The sequence below is a fragment of the Protopterus annectens genome, chromosome 2.part0 (assembly GCF_019279795.1).
Source record: "Protopterus annectens isolate FY-2018-M chromosome 2.part0, PAN1.0, whole genome shotgun sequence".
Lineage (NCBI taxonomy): Eukaryota > Metazoa > Chordata > Ceratodontiformes > Protopteridae > Protopterus > Protopterus annectens.
Genome location: NC_056728.1, coordinates 1,938,761,236 through 1,938,777,996, shown reverse-complemented (window position 1 = coordinate 1,938,777,996; position 16,761 = coordinate 1,938,761,236). Strand labels below are relative to the sequence as shown.

The 16,761-nt window shown below is 35.2% G+C and overlaps 1 protein-coding gene across 1 annotated transcript in view; it reads right to left on the bottom strand.

Moving 5' to 3' along the window:
• The window catches only part of LOC122792903 (CUB and sushi domain-containing protein 1-like), a 4,548,980-nt gene that overhangs the window by 2,840,549 nt on the left and 1,691,670 nt on the right, over positions 1–16,761 (bottom strand). Inside the window, exon 25 of the mRNA XM_044060461.1 lies at positions 1,462–1,558. Within this exon, the coding sequence (XP_043916396.1) occupies positions 1,462–1,558 (97 nt within the window). The remainder of the gene's footprint in view (positions 1–1,461; positions 1,559–16,761) is intronic.

Sequence of the window (16,761 nt, the reverse complement as noted above, 5' to 3'; positions counted from 1 at the left end):
TGGAAGCCCAGGAGAGTAGTTTTCCTTGCTGGGGAGATTGCACCCTGGGGTATATAGGTAGCGATGATGATTAGAGATTTGTGGAAGTTGATTAGCAGGTAAGTGGCTATTATTAAACAGTTGGGCATGTCCAGGTGAGGTCTGGACAGCTGGACAAGTTGGAGGGAGTTTTTAAACACGATAAAAATTCTTCCACCACATTTGTTCAGACTGTCTTGTCTAATAATGCTCTAGCCTTTGGTTAGAATCTGTCTTTGATACGGAGCTTTAACCAAGTCTCATTTATAACAACTATGTCTGGAGAGTAAAGGGTGAGGGCAGCGTGGAAGTCACATTATTTTGTTAGTGATGCTTCTGAGATTGAAGTTGGTTATTAGGCAGTATTGGGAAGTTTTTTTTTTTTTTTTTTTGATGTGAGTCAGAGAATGGAGTAGGATGTATTTGATTTTAGTTAAAAGCCTGTGATATTTGTAAGTGAGTGCAGGAAGATGTGTGTTTAGATGTACTTGTAAGTGTAGACTTGGGAGTTAGAGCTGTAGAAGAGATGTGCTGAGATGGGAAAAGTGGAGGAGTTATGGTGGATAAGATGTGTAGGAAGTGTGGGACAGTGATAATTAGTGATATGGTATGTGTGATAGGATGTGCAATGATAAGTTAGAAAGAGGAGAGAGAGAGAGAGTAAAGGTAATGTGGTACTGACAGGTCATAGTGAAGGTGAACTACATTGTGGGAAACAGAGAAGGATGGAACTATGTGTATAAGGGGAGATGTATGGATTGCCTGGGAGTAGATTTGTATCAGGGGGGTAGTGGAAAAAGTTGTATTAATTTGATAGAAAGTAAAAGCAAGAGGACTGGTGGATGGTGTGTCATGGTGGGGAAGCCTGTAATTGGCTTATTGTTGAGAAGGAGTGATTTGGATAGATATAATTTACAGGAAAGGGGGGTGGGAATGGGGATAAGATAGGGGAGCAGAGTGAGCCCAAGCATAGCAAGGATGAATGTGGCTGGTTGAACCAAGGAGTGGTGGAGAAGGAGCTTGTTAAAAAAATAATTAGTAAAAGTATGTTGACCAAGGTGAGTAAGGAAGTTTGTATATCAGTAGGACAGATATGTGAAAGAAATTACAGAGCTAGAAGTAATAAGGAAAAAAGGGGTCAAGCAAGACCAGAAAATAAAAAGGACAATTAAATTTACTGTCAAATGCATGAAAGTTTAGCTTATTAAAAGTATTTTATCATGTCTATACACAGCAAATGTCCCCTCCTCAGTTATAAACACCTTTGCAGTACTTTCCAGAAAAAAATCCACAGCATGCAACATTGCAATTATTAGAAACTAATATCAGGAAAGAATAGTGAGCAATGTTTTCTTATAAGAGACATGTATTCTATTGTTGTGGTTTATTTTCCAATATTTTCAAAAATCTAATTCAAGGTAAAGTAGCAAGATTTATTCTTACCTGAGAAGCTACCTATCCTTGGCATGGTCATATCTCCACCATCGTAAATGTCAAGGGAGTCCCAGTTGTGTTCTGTTGCAAAATTCACCACTTGGATCTGATTAAAACATGAAGAAGTATAGTGAAAGATGAGTTGCATGTTTTCAGATGTTAAACTGTAATTAGCGACAATCTTATGATCATAAAATAAGTGATAGCAGTGTTCAGAACTAAAGCTCTTAATTACAGAATATGGTTATTGTTCCATATTAATTTCACTTCTGAAATCTAGTCATTGATTTAAGATATGTAAGATATGTACCAAGCACATATTATATATGCAATCCATTCTGCAGTTTACTCTTTAGCAAAACTGAGGAGGTTTCCATTAATAAAAAACTCTGAAGCAAGTTTCCTGAATACTAGACATTTTGTAATATGTCAGGTAGCAAAAAGCTTTAAAGTAATAGCAATTCATTTTAGTTTTTTTTAATTATTTTATTCATATACAGACATGTTCAAATCATCAGCCTGCTTTATCTTTACAATTTGTTCTCTCAAGTCATTAATGCATTAGGAAAAATCTCTGCACACAATCTGTCAGCATCCCTTGTGTCTAAGCAAAAACATGAATAGATCTCTGGAAAAGTAAGGGGAAGGGAGACAACAGAAAAAACTGACTGAAACCGATAAAAGTAGCTTTGCTTCCGAACACATAGTAAGTTTATTAATGGCACTGGCCAGGAAGGGACAGTAGTGAAAGGAAAACTTAATCTGTCCATAAAAAAGTTCCACATTGCAAAGTATGGGCAGTGGTAATAGAAACAATGTCACTGCTGTGATTTACCTGTAAAAACACAGACAGCTGAATGATTAGGCAGAGTACATTTTCTGAGAAGTTATAACTCTGAAAGAAACATGGCCAATAAACTGTAAAAAAAAATTTCATTATGAAAAGTTTGGAGGGCAGTGGCATAAATATGATTTAGGTTGTTAAATATTATACCAGTATGGCATGAGTAGCTAAAGCAGTCTTTAGGCTATGCAGGAATAGCAAGTAGATGACAAAATACCTATCCTCACAGTGAATGAACACAGTACATCAAATCCTAACCAGTCAGAAGCAAGTTCTGTAGGAGATGGTGCTGCACTAAGAACAGGAACATGTCTTACAGCTGAGGCTATAGTAAAGGAAATAATTGGCTATGTGATGCTTATTTTTAGGGAAACTGGCTTTCTGTTGGCTGAGGTGTTGGATAATAAACACAGCAGAAAAGCGAAAGATAATTAACTAAAATATCCATGGGAATACCTAAGAAATAACCTTGCAGTTACTTATTTGCAGTTTGTTAACCGGGAAAGCCCATTGGGCCAAGAATGAGCCCATTTTCAATGGATGTCCGGGAGAAAAGCTCTATATACACATATTACAAAGCTAATATCAACAAAGTTAACAAGTACAACAGAATTTTCAAAAACTACTAAAACACAGTAACATGTAAGACAGAATAATAACATTTGAGCAAGCTGTTGTAACAAAGCATTGAATAAAATTAAAACACAAGTATTTTGGAGTACATAAGTAAAATGTAGAGTGCAGGCATATATGCAATTAGAGTTTTATAAGGTGAGAGGTAGGAAGAATTATAGGATAGTAGAACAGTAAGAGGTGAATAGGTTGAGTTATGAGAAAGGAAAAAAAGTGGGAGGGAGTGGAAATGAAATGAATGGAGTCAGTAGGTTGAGTTTTGAAAAAGGAAAAAAAAGGATGGGGGAGCAGAAATGAAATAGATGGAGTCAGGTGGGGAGCTTTCCCAGTGAGAAGAGAGATGGGAATGAAGCATGGTCTTGAAGGTGGAGTGGTTTTGGGTGATTCAAATGTGGGGGTGTGAATTTCATAGTCGAGCAAGGGAGAAAGACAGGAGAAATTGCCCTGGCATACATAAGGGTTTTACACTTTGATGAGGTTCTGATCACTGTACTGAAGTATTCTGTCAGGATGATGCAAGGTAAGTATAGAGGAGAGGGAAGGGCAGTTAGTGGGTCTGAACATGAGTTTGTGAGCAGTTAACAGTTGAATGTAAGAGATATAGTGGGGGAGTTCCAACCAGTTCAAGGAGTGGAGTGCATCACAGTGGTGGGAGGAGGATTTGGTCATAGTAACAAACATAGAGATTTTATTGTAGCAGGATGACAGTTTTGACTTTAGGGAGGATTGAAGGTTGGTGAGGAGAGGGGCTCCATACAAGAGAGAGGGGATGAGATAGGAAATTAAGAGTATATGTTTGGATGAGGGACTGAGATGATGGCTGTGATGATACAGCATTGCATGCTTTTGGTGTGTTTTCTTAATACTTGTTTGTATATGAATGTCAAATTAAATGTTCAATGATAACATCTAGAAGTTTTGTATGGGAGACAATTTCAATGGGAATCTTATTCTAACTATGGGGAAGGAATTTTTATCAATAGAGATATTTTTAGATGGGGTAAAGATCATGATTTTGTTTTGGATGCATTGAGAGCAAGGTGATTATTCAGCATCCAAGACTTGATACAAGAAAAGGCATCTTGTGTTAGTTGCATGAGTTTGGGGAGAGATTGAATATAGCAAATTATGGTGGAATTGTCCGCGTATTGTATACGTTTGGTGTTAGGAATACTCTGATGAAAATTATTAATAAAGATGTTAAAAAATAAGGGACCCAGTATTGAGCTTGTGGAACTCCTGTTGGAGTGTGAAGGAAGGAAGAGGTACTATTGTTCCACTTGACAGCTTGTTGTCTATTAGAGAGGTAACTGGAAAACCAGTTAATAGAGGGGGAGAGACTGAGAAGAGAGAGCTTGGACAAGAGAAGGTTGTGGGAAACTGTATCGAAGGCCTTTGATAAGTCTAGGAGATGGGTAGATACAATGTTGCCAGAATCTCGAGCGCAGTTGTTGATGTCAAGGAAGGGAAAAAGGGCAGTGGTAGTAATATGTCCAGGTCTAAATCCATGTTGAGTAGGGGAAAGAAGTTGATTGTGTAGAAAGTAGGGAAAGAGTTACAGGTGTATGTATTTTTCAAGGACTTTTGAGATAGGGGACAGGTTGGCTATAGGATGAAAGTTGGAGATTTCAATAGTGTTTCATCCTTTGAGGAGATGAATGATGAACGCTTTCTTCCAGGGGAGGGGTACATGGGATTTTTGGATTAAATGGTCGATAAGTATGGTAATAGGTAGAGCAATGTCATCGGCAACTAGCTTGAGAAAGTTATATGGAAGGTTGTCTGAGGCATGAGAGCATGATTGTAGTTTTAGTCAAAGTTTTTTTATGGTGTGTAAAGATACGGGTTGTATGGTAAAGGGGTGGAGATGAGTAGTGATGTCAGTGGGACTAGAGTTGAAGGTGTTGGAGGAGGGTGGAGTATAAGTGTTAATGGAGAATGATGTGGTGAGCTTGGCTATTGAATCAATAAAGAAGGAGATGAATTTGGTAGCTAAGATGTGATCTGGAGAATTAGAGTCAGGGCAAGGGATTGTCTTTTTTGCCAGGAGAGAGGAGAGCAGATATACTGTTTCAAAATTTTGGGGGGTTGGATCTATGATTGTTTTGAAGCTTGGAGTAGTAGGACTCTCAGTCTGAAGCAATTTGTTTTTTCATTTTATTATGAAGTTGTTTATATTCAGTAAGGGTGTTAGGTGTTTTAGATTTTTGGTAATGCTTCCATGATTTGTCTCAGAAATGCATGAATGTAATACTTGCTTTAGTTAGCCACAGGGTGGATTTGGTTTTGATGCTTTTAGTTCTGGGGGAGCAAAGCTATCTAGTAGGTTATTGAATGTAGTACTGCATCGAAAAGAGGGAGGGTTTCTATAGGGTTCAAATTAATATGTTTTATTGAGTCAGGAAAGCTTGAAGGTTGAAGTTTTTTAGGGTATGAGCTGTGATGTAATTGTGGTGATGATGGGGGGAGGATGGTGAGCAATGAGCAAAGGCAGGAAGATGATCGCTGAGGAAGTTGGGTAGGATGCCTTTGTCAGAAATGGAGTTGGAGTGAGAATCTAATATCCAGTCCAGAATACTACCGAAGTTGTTGTCTTTATTGAATCTGGTAGGAGAGGTAATTATTTTGGTGAAGTTATATAGGTTTAAATTCTGAAGTAATGTAGTTGTTTGAATAAAAATCCAGTTTATATTTACATCACTTAGGACTTTAGTTTCATTGTTTATATTGGATGAGAATCAAGGGAGGACATCTTCAAGAACGGGGATGGTATTTAATGGTGGAATACATAAGGCAGCTATATATATATATATATATATATATATATATATATATATATATATGTTTTTATGGTTATTAATTTTTAGGAGGGCCATGGTTAATTCAGCTGTTGTGAATTGGGGTATAGGCTTGGTATAGGGTGTCACTGTTAGGGAGGAAGAGAACAATAGGGCTACTCCACCACCTTTCTTTAGAGTTCTGTCATTTCTTATGATGTTGTAGTTGGGAGGGATAATGTTGGAGTCATTATGTGGGGTTGTAGCCATGTTTCTGTGAGAACATCAGGGTGGTAATGGAATGCCAGGCATGAAGGGTAGGAACTTTATTGCATAAACTTTGGGTGTTAATGGTAGCAAAGAAGAGAGATTTATGGTGAGAGGGTAAGGAAACAAGGTAGGGTTGGAAGCATGGTTGCCTGAGGGTCCAGGATTAGGATGTATGTCACCAGAGAGGAGGATGGAGATTAGCTGGAGTAGGAAGGAGGCAATATCTTTAGATTAATTTTACTAGGAGTTGAGATCAGGGTAGCTGGTGAGGTATGGATTGTGATTGGGACTGGGACTATATTACAGATATCACGAAGAATCTTTCTAGTAAAGAGGAGACAGTCATTGTAGTAACAGAGGTGAGGAGACATATAAGTTGAGAGGCGAGATTCTTTTAAGGCATATATTGAAGTTGTATGATAGAGAGGTGAGTAAGAAATGTCAAGTAGTCTGGTAAGATGCAGTAGACTGTAGATGAGGAAAGGTAGACATATTAAAGGTAGAGTATGTGTAGGCTTAATCTGCATGGCAGTGTAAGGTTGCAGGATGCAGTGGGGATGTGCATAGATGATAAGGAATTAGCAGAAGGTAAAGTGGTGTGTGGTCTTTTGTAGTAAAAATGGGGACGGAGGGAAGGTAAGCCTGTAGGTAAGGGGAGGGTCCTGGATAGTGGAAGCAGGTGGGGTTAGTGGATAAGAATGTGGGTGTTGACTGTTCAGACAGGCTGAATGCTAGAGGAGGTGTGTACTTTTGGGGTTATAAGTGTGGAGGCACTAAGGGTGGGTGGAATTGGGGGTAGGGTAGAGGAGTGGAGTGAGCAGAGCTGAGAAGGATGAAGGATCAGAAGAAACCAACAAAAGCAATCAGTGATACAGGCACGCTTGTACACTCAAAGTTAATTACAAGGTCATTATTTGTGAGTTAATGTTTGGTCCAATTCAAGGAGAGTTGTAACAGGTGTGATAATTGAGCAAAAAACAATGGGAAAAGACAACAGGCCTTAGAGCTGCAGAGAGCAGGGAACTAGATTGTTGCAGAAAAGGAAGTTGACTATGCAGATAGAGAACCAAGCAAGGTATGTGCAATTAAAACAAACTATCAGTTGCTCTGAAGTCACATCTAAAATGTTAGCCCTTCTTGTGTTCTTTTCTTTAAAAAAGTAGTGACAGCCCTTTTAATTTTATCAGTTGCATGCCCTAAGAAATTACCTTGTCTCATGGCTGCTAGTGAATCAGCTATTGTTAACTCAGAGACAGACTGGGAGGGCAGTGGAGATAAATCACATAGAATAAATAAAAAAAGATGGGTAAATGTTTCTTTAGAGACTGGAAGGACTAGAAATACAATTAAGTGTGGAGTGTTTTATAGACTTTAACGGTAGAAACCAGAATGTTTCTGCCTAATGGCAGTGGAATGTCTGAGGGCTTTAAGTGATTGAGTCAGCTAATTTTGACTCACAGAGAGATTGGGGGGGGGGGTAGTGGGGACATATCACATAGAAAGAAAAATTGATAAATGTTTCTTTAGAGGCTGGAAGGGCTAGAATTAGTTTAGTGTTGTGTTTTTACAGACTTGAGGGATAGAAATAAGAATGTTTCTGCATGTGGGCTGAAATCCCTGCTGCTGGCTCATACATATGTGCTCAGTACATTAAGAATTACAGCAAAAAATATTATTATATTATAATGAGACATACATTTATGCTCTGCAAGGTTCTTCAGTACAACTGATATAAGATCAAGTAAAGAAATGCATGGAAAGCAGAGCAAAGTCAAGTTTAGTTTGATTTTTTTGTCATTGACTGCATGACAGTTAATTTGTAGACACGAGAGTGTAACAAGATGAGAAACAAAACACATTAAAGCAAAATAAGAATGCTTGTTAAAAAATAGCATAGATACAGACAATACACTGTGAAGATGATGCTGAAAATGCATACCATTTCAAAAATGGCATTAAAAGAGATAATAAAGATGCTTGTCATTCACAAGACAGAAAGAACTATGAGAAGAATAACAAAGAAACAACTTCTGAAGGATGAGCAGACTACTGTAGTAGTTGTCCAAACTTCTTATCATCTTTATATTTTTACTGACCACACTGACAGACTGACAAGCTTATATAAACAATCCTGTACTGGTTTGTGATTGACTGTGCAGTAACTTGGTAAGAGAAGCTTTTATATGAATTTATATTGTATTTTCATTACTGTCTGCAGGAAGGAAGAGACAGCTTGCAGACTAGAAGATTTACTTTAATTTATATATTTTACTGTTTTACCTATACTTTCATTGCTTCTTCTAAGAAAGGGATAAGTTTTAGACAGGCAAATTCTAGCCATCCCAACAGGCCTTGTCAGCTATAAATTCACACAGACTGCAGAGGACAATCCAAAGCTTATGTAAACAATCCTGTCTTAGTTTGTGATTGACTGTAGAGTTGCCTGGCAAGAGAAATTTTATTTGAATTTATATTTTATTTCTTACCACTGTTTTTCACTGTTAGTAGGAAGGAAGGGCTAGCTTCTAGACATGAATATTTCCTTTGATTTTTTGTTGTTTTACATTTAATTTTCAATGTTGTTAGAAAGGGATAGGATTTAGACAGGCAAATTAGCCACCCTAAGAAACCTAGTCAGCTATATAGTCACATAGACTGCAGAGAGGACAGTCCAGAGCTTATCTAAACAATCCTGTATTGGTTTGTGATTTATTCATCTTTACTGTTAAAAAGAGGTGTGACAGCAAGCAATAGTGAGCCAAAGTTACTGCATGTATTCACGTGTGACGTAAAGGAATTCCGGCTTTAGTCTGACTTTCAGAATTTGTACAATTAGACGAACAACTTTACTGTACTCATTTTAGTATTTAGCTGTATACTGTATGTGTGATTTTGTTTCATAGAAGTTAATTTAAGTTCTCTTTGATTGTTGTGGTAACTGATTTTAATTATGCTTTTCTTTTAGAATTTTTTATTCATTTGCAGTTGAATATGGATTCCTTAAATGAGTATGCCATTAAGGATTATGTTCAAACACAAATATAATTTTGTAGTGTAATAAATGCTATGCAAATTTGTAGGCAACACTTGATAACACTGGTGATCTGTGTTTCTCATGTCAAAAGTTGGATGATTTGCTTGCCATTATTAGAAGTAAATCTAGACTTACTGATTATTATTGCACATCAGTATGATTAAAGTTCATCCTCCTTCTCCCATTATTATATTACAACCAACAAGAAGACATGCGACTGCTTCCAGTTCTGTTTTATAAAACCTACATTTGTCTGTTTTTCCCACATGTTCACTGGACTTTGCAAACCAACATGTACGTAGTCCACTAGCTTAGTCTGCCAATATTAACCTTTCACCTTTTGGTTTAAATTCATTGCTTCTTAACCATTCCTGCATTAAATCCTTATCAACATGAGGTTGTTCCAAGAGTTTTCTATATTTGCAGCTATATTTATGCATTTTTCACACTTCTTGCCGTCTCTTCTGATACTTCACCTTATACACTTTCTTTTGTTTTTTTTGGCACATTCAGTTGCTGCCTGATTTTCTTCTACTTCTGGTCTGATTTTCATTCCCACTTGATGCCAATATGCTTCTGCTAAACTAAGCAGGGAAGTCATTTTAGACGTATTCCCTTCATCTTTCAAAGCTTTCACTATGTTTGGATCTTGTGAGGCCAGCAGATATGTATGCAGTCCCATGATTGCATATCTATACATGTAATCAGTTTTGAGGAGGCACACGCCTCCTTCAGAACAGGGAATATATAATCTTGGTATGCACTGATTTTATAAATTATTTGATGAACATGACGCATCCTTCTTGTTTTCTTGTCTAACCTATCCAACATCTTTCAGGACCAGTCAGTCACTCCAAAACTGTAAATTAGGACAGGAAGAGCAAAATGGTTTATAGATTAGACTTTTTCCTAGATGTCAGTGCTGTTTTCAATATTAATTTATGTCTTCTAAAATATTCCTTACTAAGTTTTATTCACATTTGTTCATGTTTTATTATTGATCCTACATCAATCCCCAAATATTTATGCGCTCCCTCTTGCTCAAGTTCTTTTGTATCACATTCCTGCCCCCAAAGTGACGTTTTCTTGGTGTTGCAGCTTTCCTGCTTTAAAGGTTACTTTTGCACATTTATCAAGACCAAATGACATTGTTATATCATCTGAAAAAGTTTATTCACTTGCAGTTGTGCTTTCAATTCCTCATCTGATGAACTATACAGTTTTAAATCATATACAAAAAAGAAAGGAAGTCTGTACACTGTCATTTTCTAGGAGCCAAATTGTAGCCATGACCTAATCTGCTAAGTAGACAACTTAATGGATTAAGGGCAAGACAAAAGAGAAGTGGTAACATTGAGTCACCCTGGAATATCCTTGTTTGAATTTTTATCCCCTTGAATAATAATCTGTCCTTTATAATGGGTTAACTGTTTAATGGTTGAGGTAATATAATCGGTTAGTGTAGGGTGTATCTTATACATTTTTAAGCACTCTTTTATCCATGAATGTGGGACACTGTCAAATGTTTGTTATAGTCTATCCATGCCATACTTAGATTCTTCCCCTTTTTACAGTTCTCCATTATAAATTTATTTAACAAGAATGATCCTTTGTTCCACATGACATTATTTTATTACCCTTTTGTTCTATTGCCAAGAATGGGTTTTCTTCTAAATGGCTATAAATGCTGTCGGCATCAGTTACAGTGTATAGTTTATACATCGTCGGAAGGCAAGTTATTGGTCTATTGTTTTTAGGACAGCTTGTTGTAGGAGTATTGTTTTTCCTGTTGTGAACCAGGCTGGTGTCTGTTTGATATGCTCACATAAATAGTTCTTACTCATGGGTAAATCTTCATATAAAGATGTTAATACTTTTAGTCAGAGGTTAGGTACTGCATATGGACATGGGATTTTCCATTTGGGGCTTTTCCTAACTTTATTTCAATCTCTCTGGATGTTACTTCATTCCATTTCATATCCTGTACATTTGAACTTCTTATTCTTTCTTTCACTTCTACTATCCATTTACCATCTTTGTTATGTTCCACAGAATCTACATAGATTTTTCCCCAAATTGCATCTATTTCTTTTTTTTGGTGGTGTTTCAATTCCTTTTGCATTGTTTCCCATTTCTCTATAACACTTTTTGGGTCATCAATAAATACTTTTACATTATATTTATCTGATACTGTGCATTACTTTTATCATGTCTATCTTTCTGAGTATTTTTGTTGATCTGTTCCTTCTTCTATACTCTTCTAACAGTGACACTGTCTTAATTGCTTTATAGTTTTCTCTACTCAGTACCATACCTGATGGTATTCAGTTTCTCCCCTTCCTTTCCTTACTACCCTTAGTTTTTGTGGTAAGACTTTATCTGTTATTAATTTAGCTGCATAGTAGTGTATCTTATTTACGTCTGTTTTATCACATGATTCACTATGGATTATTTTAATTACTGTGTTCATTTGTTTTATCAAACTTCTGACTATTAGAGTTTTATTGACTTTCTGTAATCTATTTCTTTCATTGAGCTTAATATCTCTCCCCATTTCTATTACATCAAGCATCTGCATACAAATTACAGAACACCTAAAGATGAAAAACGTTGTATCTGAAAGATACAACCTAAAAATGTATGGTTCTAAGAACAGTACCTTGTGGGACAACCTGACAACAACCTAGAATTCTTCCTGTCCAGTTTCTGTATACTTGCCATGTCCTATTTCTAAGCCATGCAGCTATGCATTTATCAAGATTACATTATTACCTAGTTGTTCACATTTATTGATCAGTGCTGTGTATGTGATTCTAACAAAAGCTAAAGTTAAGTAGTTTTCATTTTTAGTTGTTATTATATTATTATAGAACATCTTATCACAGGTAGTTATATCACTGTCTTTATACATGCTAATATATATTTCAAGTCCCAACCTTTCCAGTTATGACAAGAATTATTCAAAATGACCTTCATTATTTTCCATAACATGAAGTAAATGTACAGGTCTTTTTGACTCTTGGTTTGGTTTGTTCTCCTTTCCCTTAAAATGGGTTTAACACGTGCCTGTCTTAAGTCTTGAGGAATCTGCCAGTACTTAAATGACCTAGTGAATAACAAATATAACTGGTACTGTGAATTCATGTTGAAGTGCTCTCAGGTCATTATTGCAAATGCCATCTCCTCCCTGCTCTTTGTCTGAGTCCAGTTTCATAGTTCTTTTTCAATATAATGTAATTTAATTTCACTGTTTGAAATTATCTGGATGCTACTAGCATAATGTATCACCCACTTTGTGGAGCCAAGCTGTTTTGCATAAGACTTTGTAAATATATCTATAATCTGCTGAGAGTGATAGTATGCCAAACAACAGAACCAAATGGGGAAAAAATTATGTGAGATTGCAGAACAGCAGGGATCAGGAAAAGAAACTTTCCCAATGTAGTGCAGTCTCAGAGTTAGAATATGTAATTAGCATAGGAGGTACAAAAAATATGCTTTTCTCATTTTATTTATTTTGGTCTTATGTGTTTCAGTATTAATTACTTGATGTTTTGTCTTTCACTATTCTAGGATATTTATTAAATAGCATAAAGCTTGAGAATACATTTTAGAATCAATACAAACTTTATTGATCTGTACGTCTTTAATCCTAGTATGACCTATGTATATATATATATATATATATATATATATATATATATATATATATATATATATATATATAGAATGATTTCTATTATGTTCAATATTTCTATATAAACTGTCTTCCAAATTTTCCTGATCTTTTCTCACACTATGTTTGATGTGTCTGTCCAATTGTTTGTTTATTTCAGTTTTTAAAGGTATAGTTCAACTTCATTTCCATTTATTCTGTTTATCTCTCAACTTAATTAAGTTTCTTCTTATTATGGAAATTTATCCAACTGACCTTGTGTGTCTAGAGCCTGATGTTAAAAATTTTTGTTTTGTTTTGCATTCAAACAATTTCCCTTTCAAAACTTGTCACATTTCTTGTGTAGTCTTTAAACTGAATGCATCACTCCAGTTAATTTTACACAGTGACTGTTTTGCTTCCATATAGTATGTTATTAATATTCTAGGCATTGGTTTAGACTTGAGTTTGACAGAATTATCTGGCAGTACTTTAACCTTTATAATCCCATGATCAACACACATCAGTCTTGATACCAGTGATTCTGCTTAATGTTTTGGCTGGTGACTTTTATTAAAGTTTTGTGGCTCTTTGGAAGTGTGCACTCAAGTGTTCCTTTTCTCTGTTCTTGATACCAATTATGTTAAATGTGTTCAGTTATTTGGTAGGTTTGCTTACAATCTGCAACAATTGTTGTCCCTGAATATATCTTGTAAATAACTTCATTTTCAATGTTGTGGGATTGATATCATTCCAGTTTCTTTCTCATAAATTTAAGTTCCAAACTGCTATTATTTTTCCTTCCCGTGTTTTATGCAAGAAATGTATGAATTCCTACAAGACATTAGCACTTGACTTTGGTGGTTTATATACACCAACAACTGTAATAATGTTTTACTGTAATAATGTTTTTGCTGAAGAGTTCTAAGGTATTGCTATTATCATCAAGCATATAATAATCATCAAACTTGTAATAATCGCAGGTCTCATAACAATCTTTAATTCCTAACATAAAGCAAACACTTGCATGTGAATTTTTGTTTTTTTTTTTGAATATCTGTTCCATTAAAACATTTATACTCTTGAGAGAAATGATTTCCATTCTTTGTTCTTCAACCATGTATACCAAACAATAATAACATCAATGTTATGTGAAAATATCAAATTTCTCAATAAAAAAAACATACTAGTGATGCCTCAAGCATTAACAGCACAGATAATCCAAATTTATGTTACCTGTAGGCTGTTAAATTTCTGACCTGGCAAAAATCATGTCTTGTGTTAGTCAGATATTGTAATATATCTGTTGCAAAATTTTTCTTCCCTTGTCTTGAGAATTGGATTCCATCCTATTGAAAAACATGTCAGAACAAGATCTGACTTGGATATTTTACACATTTCCACTTTTTAAAATGGACCCGTTTTTAATGCAGGTATCTACCCCCAAGTTATTTTATTAACACTGACCTGACTTTCCTTTCTATATATGACTGGTGAAAAATATATCCTAACACTTGTGCAAGCTGCATTATCTAAAAGAGCTATGTTACCTAACATGACTGTTCTACTTGCACTTTGCCTAATATTGTGTATCTAATCAGTGCCAATTGCGAAGTCCAATCATTTTCAGTAAGTGTAGATTTAGTAATAACAGTAAGCAACCTAACCAGCTTTTGGCATGAGGAACACATACCTCCAGTTTTAACAGGTACTGCTGACATGTGTATGTATGCATGTCGCAAAACAGCCTCATGCCCATTTTTGCACAATGCCTGTCAGTGGTCATATATGACCATTTTCAGGCATTGTGCAGAAATGGGCATGAGGCTGTTTTGCGACTCTACTTAATGACCATTACTCTGTTCAGGAGTAGAAGTGCTGAAGCAGTAGGCACACAATGTTGGATTCTGAGTCGCCTAAATTAGGAAATAAGTTTTATATGTGGCTTGACCTAAACAAATAAAGTATTTTATGTGACAATTCAACCTTCTGGGTTTGTTCCTTAACCTAGTTTTCTCCCAGTGGAGTCCGTAAACTTCTGTTGTTTCAGTTCTGTGTATACATTGTGTTGTTTGCGTTTTTTGACTTCTAGGGAAGTGTTTTGAATGGGCAGGGTATTTTATCTTTTAAACATATGTGTACCTTTCATAGTGATTTCTTTCTGGTAGGTTAAGTATATCCTATCTGATTACTTTTTATCACTATGTTGTAACTTCAATGAACAAAAGCTTGGCATAGATTTACCATACAGAGATTAGGAAAAGGCCTTCCATTCTATTCCCTATATATGATGATATCTTATGTAAGTCAAACATGAATGCCTATCTTGCAAAATGGATAAGAAATTGGTTATCCAGCATAAAGTGCAGAGTTAGATCTGATAACAAATGGTCTAGTTCTAAGATTGTTTCTAAAAGTATACCACAGGGGTCCATTAATATTTGATCTATTAATATGTGACTGTCTAACTTCTGATCCTCTATGGCTCAGCAAATTTGTTGATGAAATAGAAGTTGGTTGTGTTATTACTAACTTAGTGAATCATAATCATCTTCAAAAATACCTTTATAATTTAATCAAGTGTGTACAGATGAGGTGTATGAAATTTAATAATAATAAAAGTACATTTTTGCAGTTTGGGGACTATAAACATCATTATCCTTATTCTTTGAATAATCATGTCTATTTTTTATCAAATCAGCTGAGGGAGTTGGGCATTTTAGTGGAATCCTTCCCAACACTAGATGATATGCATATAATAATATTACCAGGAAGTATGATGACTTTATAAAGAATACACATATTATTTTATCCACTAGGATCAGATATGCTACAATTAAGATATATATTTCTTGTCTATAACCTATAGTTAAATACGATCTTATGTTAAGAGACTTGAAAAAATATCTCTTTATTCAATTTCGAATAGACTTCTACGGTCAATTTTAATTTTGGTTTATAACTGCTTAAGTGATGACATCTTGGGTTGTATGTTGGGCATTGATTATCTGGATTAACAAGAATACCAGGAAAAAACATTTTGGTTAAACTACCAATTGTTATATTTAAGTTAAAAGTGAAGTTTTTTTTTCCAATATAAAGCTAGTAAGGTATGTAATTCTTTGCCAAAACATGTAAATAAGATATGCAAATGAAGTATTGTCTTTTAAGGCACTTCTGGATATATCATTTAAAACTACTGTTTCTGCATCAATGACTAAAATAAAACAAGCTCTTAAATGGCCTGTATAGGTCTGAAGCTTGATAATTATTTTGATGAATTACTCAGTCACTGAATAATACACCTGTCAGAGTGGGTCCATCTTCCATAGTCATTGTACTGAAGTCACTTTGTAGTGCAAATTTCCAGGCTGCTGGGTTCCTCCCCAAACAAATGATTGTACTGTTCTCCCTCTCCAGATCTGAGGTTACCTATACTAAAGTTAAATATATATATATATATATATATATATATATATATATATATATATATACACATACATATATATATATATATATATATATATATATATATACACATATATACATATCCATATATGTGTGTGTGTGTGTGTATGTATGTATATGTATATATATATATATATATATATATATATATATATATATATATATATGTGTGTGTGTGTGTGTGTGTGTGTGTGTGTGTGTGTGTGTGTATATATACACACTTCCACATCCACATGCAGAGGCACATGTGCACATACACATGAGCACACATACATGCCAGCACACCCTACACTAATGCAAATACTTTTTCTCTGCTGAGAGCTTGGATATGTGTTTTTTTTGGGGGGGGGGTGATTGACTGAGTTCTGAAGTTAGCAGAAGTCTTTTTTTTTTTTTTTTTTTTTGTTTGTTTATTTATTTATTTATTTTTTTGTTTGTTTGTTTTTTTTTTTTTGCATCCTGTATTTGCAACCACTGCATTTTTAATCCCCACTGAAGCAGTGAGGTATCATATGTATTGTGGTCACATTATTCCTAACACTTTCAGAATCAAGGCCTATTGCTTGATTAGCATTCTGACTGTCTCTTGAAATGACTGCACCTTGCAAATAGGTAGACTTGCTATCAT